Source organism: Rhinichthys klamathensis, unplaced genomic scaffold, assembly GCF_029890125.1.
Source record: "Rhinichthys klamathensis goyatoka isolate OS25496 unplaced genomic scaffold, OSU_Roscu_1.1 h1tg000155l_1, whole genome shotgun sequence".
NCBI classification, from domain to species: domain Eukaryota; kingdom Metazoa; phylum Chordata; class Actinopteri; order Cypriniformes; family Leuciscidae; genus Rhinichthys; species Rhinichthys klamathensis.
This window is the reverse complement of record NW_026606690.1, coordinates 467,345-471,578: the sequence shown is the minus strand read 5'-3', so window position 1 is coordinate 471,578 and position 4,234 is coordinate 467,345. Positions and strand designations below refer to the sequence as shown.

Here is a 4,234-nt window from a genome sequence, read left to right as displayed (position 1 = left end):
TTAAGTCCGTAACGAGGTCAATATGTAGTATATATAGACTAAAGATTTGTGTGTTTCCTATTCACAATGGCTTGTCCTTTGTTGGATGATGTAGTTGATGAGGAAGTTTTAATACTCAGACGAGCATTCAGGCATGAAAGAGTCTTCCGAGATAGGGCAGACCCATTGGCCTTTTCAGACGAATATCTGACTGAGAGGTACAGATTCTCAGGTGATGGCATCAGATATTTGTGTAGGCTGCTGGGTCCAAACATACAGCACAAGACAGCACGGAGCCATGCTCTCATTGTCCCACAGATGGTCTGCGTAGCACTGCGATTCTTTGCAAGTGGCGTGTTTCTGTATTCTGTCGGTGATGCAGAAAACCTCAATAAAGCCACTATTTGCCGCACAATAAGAAATGCAGAGCCGGACAGTAACGGAGTACATTTACTTGAGTACAGTACTTAAGTACAATTTTGAGGGATCTGTACTTTACTCGAGTATCATTTTTGGGGAGTACTCATGACTTTACTCAAGTACATTTGAGAGGCAAATATTGTACTCTTTACTCCAATACATTTCTATCCATAACCGTGAGTACCCGAGTAAAAAAAAAAAAAAGTAAAGAAAAATCTCGGAAACCCTCAATTTGTTGTTTCCAAACGTGATTGGATTGTGCAGGCGCCACTGATTGGGACAGCCTATCAGCAATCACTTTCAGCTTTCCGCCAAAGTCAACTCCATGGTCAGATTTTATATTGCACATTAATGTAAGCCAAGCATTTGGTTTGATGTTCTTGAGTATGTGGTGTGTTTAGCACAGATGTGGCAGTGGCGTAGCCACGAGGGATTTCTTATTTTAAAAAAAAATAACTTTAGGAGGCAAAATATATTTTTACTGATTATGTGAATTACACTGCGCAAACCAAAGTAGGCTACTACCCAGCGAATGAAGAAGGGTTGGCGCTCAGTCTCCACAGTACATAAAATATTAATTTTGTTTTATTTGATTTTTCGGGTTTGCATTTATGAGGAAAAAACAATGTTATGGACGTGTTCTCCGTTACGGACGTGAGCGCTCTGAAAGCGGCATAAAAAATGCTTTAAAACTTTCACAGAGACATCAAACAGAAAACACAAAACCTTTCTTTAACCTGAAATTCGTTTTGCATTAATTGTATCTTAATTTGAATCAATGTTTCATCAACCAATTGCCTGGGTTTAATAAATAAGAAGTAAATAGCAGACGATAGATAAGAAACGGAGGCGCCGGCACGTGAACTGGATCTCGTCTCATAAATGAACCGAAACACAGTGTATAAGGTAGCCTACTTGCCTCTCACAGACATGTCTACTTTTAAACAGAAAAATTCAAAACGAAAGAAAACAGACGACAGACTGCTCTCTGCTTATGTAATCCGTATGAAATGTGCATTTCTCTCTGGCGCGTTCACTACTGAAGATCGCGAGTCAGCATCGTCAACTTCATCTAGCCGACACTGACAAAGAAAACACTTGTTTATTAACAAGTGTTTATTAATAAACAATTAAAATATCTCCTTGCTATATTTTACATATTCATAATCATTCCTTTTGCCGGTTCTTTGTGACAGCTTTTAGGTGCTTTATTGGCAGCGCCACCCTTACATGTGGTGTGTGTGTGTGTGTGTGTGTTGTCCCCGCATTTAAAGATGGGACCCCCCAAAAATTAAATTAAATTAAATAAAGCAACATGGTAAAAAGATGAAAATGACTTGATTTTACTTTCAATTCCTTTTACATTCTCCAAGGTATTAACATTAACATTTTTCATAACTCCATGTAGGACGTTTCTGTGCATAAATGTAAGCACTGTGGCAGTAGATTAGTAATGCAATATTTAGAAAATCTACTCTTGTACTCTTGATACTCAAGTACTTTTAAAAACAAGTACTTTAGTACTTTTACTTAAGTAGACATCTGAATGTAGTACTTTTACTTGTACTTGAGTAAAATTTAGCAAGGGGTATCTGTACTTTTACTCAAGTAACAAAGCTCTGTACTCTGTCCGCCTCTGAAGAAATGTAAGTCTGGCATTGAAATCTCTTGTGCACATATTTATCACCTTCCCTGGTCACAGAAGATTCATCCACATCAAGGAGGAGTTCTACAAGATTGCAGGTTACACGAATAATAACAGATTACTACAAAATGTTACATTAGCATAGTCACAGTATGACACTCATTATTTTGTGTTACAGCTTTTCCTAATGTAATTGGTACAGTGGATTGCACCCATATTCGTATCCAACGCCCCTCAGGGGCACATGAGGGAGATTATGTTAACAGGAAATCCTTCCACAGTGTCAATGTTCAGGTAAGAATGAGTTATGGTTACTGTCAGCTACATAATTATTATGTGCATTAAATGACCTTAATAGGCTATATATTTTTACAGATGATCTGTGATGCTGACTGCCTTATCACAAATTTAGAGGCAAAGTGGCCTGGCTCAGTCCATGACTCCAGAATCTTTCGGGCAAGTAGAATTTACCAGAGACTCTCTCTAGGTAAGCCACCCCATTTTTTTTAAGCACCTTGAACATCAAGGGTACAGTACTTCTAAGAATTATGTTTTGTATTCGCAGGTGAGTTCTCTGGTGTGCTGCTGGGGGACAAAGGCTATGCCTGTGAGACATTTCTGATGACTCCCCTTACAGACCCCCAAACCCCAGCACAGCAAGCTTACAACCATGCCCATGCCAAAACCAGGGCTCAAATTGAAATGACCTTCGGCCTCCTGAAATCACGATTTCAGTGCCTGCACCACCTGAGGGTCTCCCCAGACAGAGCATGTGATGTGACTGTTGCCTGCACAGTGCTGCACAATATTGCCAGCCTAAGAAAAGAAAGGGCTCCCAGAGTTGCTTTGGATGTTAATTGGGACAATGCTGCCATATTCCCAGATAACAGAAATGGAAGACTTGTAAGAGAACAATACATTGCAAATTATTTCAGTTAATTTAGTTTTGATTTAGCCCATCCCTTAATAAAGGATAATGCAGGCTATATAACTTTTTCATGTGTACATGCATTTTATTTGGAATCAGCAGCACACACTGTGGTTATCTTCCCAAATTCTAGTTCCACTTCACTGGATCAATAAATATAAAGTGTATACTTGACATTCATAAAAAAAAGTTACAAGACCACAATGGTTTTGGAATATTTTTCTTTTATTATTTTGCTGTTATCACTTGTCAGCTTGGAGCTTTGGAGAGAAAAAAAATATAATGATTAATACATTGTGTTACAGTCATGGTTACAGTATGAACTGAAGTCACTTACTTCTCTTTCTAGTTTCTGGATTTCCAGTTCTAGTTTCCTCAGTGTCTTGTGTTTAATTTGCATCTCAAGGTCCATGTCCTGCAGCTTTCTTTTGTTCACATCAATCTTGACTTCTGTCAGCTCGATCTGTCTCTTTAGATGGGTTGTGTAGAGATATCTGACAGTTTGTGAATTCTGTGAAGACCTTTTAGTTAGCATAGCAGAATTTTGGCATAATGTAAATTTACTTTAGGCAATACGCACTATGTTACCAGGCTGCTTATCAGGTTGCCCAATGTCAGGATCCTGTAACAAATAATATTTTCTATTAGTACCACTTCCCTGACTTCTTATCTATTATGAACTTATAAAAAAATGTGTCTATTTTCACAAAATACCTCGAGCCTTCTGGAGTCCAGCGACACAGTCTCATCATCGGCAGAAGTGCACTCCACTGCTGTAGATGTGGCTTCCCTCTGCCATTTCAATACTTGTATTGATATTTTTTGACAGGACATGCAAAGCCTATGATTTAATAAAGAGTACTCACCGGCAAATCATAGTCTGTTGGCTCCAAAAGTGTAAGGGTGCTACCAGCCACTATAAGGCAAAGTCACACAGTTTACAAAACAAAATATATATGGATTTCAATATTTTCCATGTGCAGTTGTATGGCAATAATGTACTTTGTATGAAGAGGCCAGTATCCCTTGCTGGGCCAGAGTCAGTGGATGTCCCTCCCTGGATCCCTTCAATCACTGGCTTCCCTTTATTTAGGTCCAGGGCCAGCTCCTCTGCTGGGGTGAAGTCTTGGGTTGGAGGGCCACCCCCCGTACCAGATATATGACTTTTTTTTTTTATTGCTAAAATCAGCACAGACAATAAAATGTCAGCAAACATGTCACCTATGTTCTCCGCAAACAAGTCACTTACCAGCCTGCAAAAT

At 39.1% G+C, this 4,234-nt stretch overlaps 1 protein-coding gene across 1 annotated transcript; it reads left to right on the top strand.

Moving 5' to 3' along the window:
- LOC130090930 (putative nuclease HARBI1) lies at nt 1–3,447 on the top strand. The gene is made up of 6 exons (XM_056258576.1): nt 1–407; nt 2,051–2,142; nt 2,223–2,338; nt 2,420–2,531; nt 2,610–2,947; nt 3,379–3,447. Exons 1-6 carry the CDS (start codon nt 67–69, stop codon nt 3,445–3,447), a joined length of 1,068 nt encoding a protein of 355 aa, XP_056114551.1. The 5' UTR covers nt 1–66.
- Nucleotides 3,448–4,234: the final 787 nt, after the last annotated feature.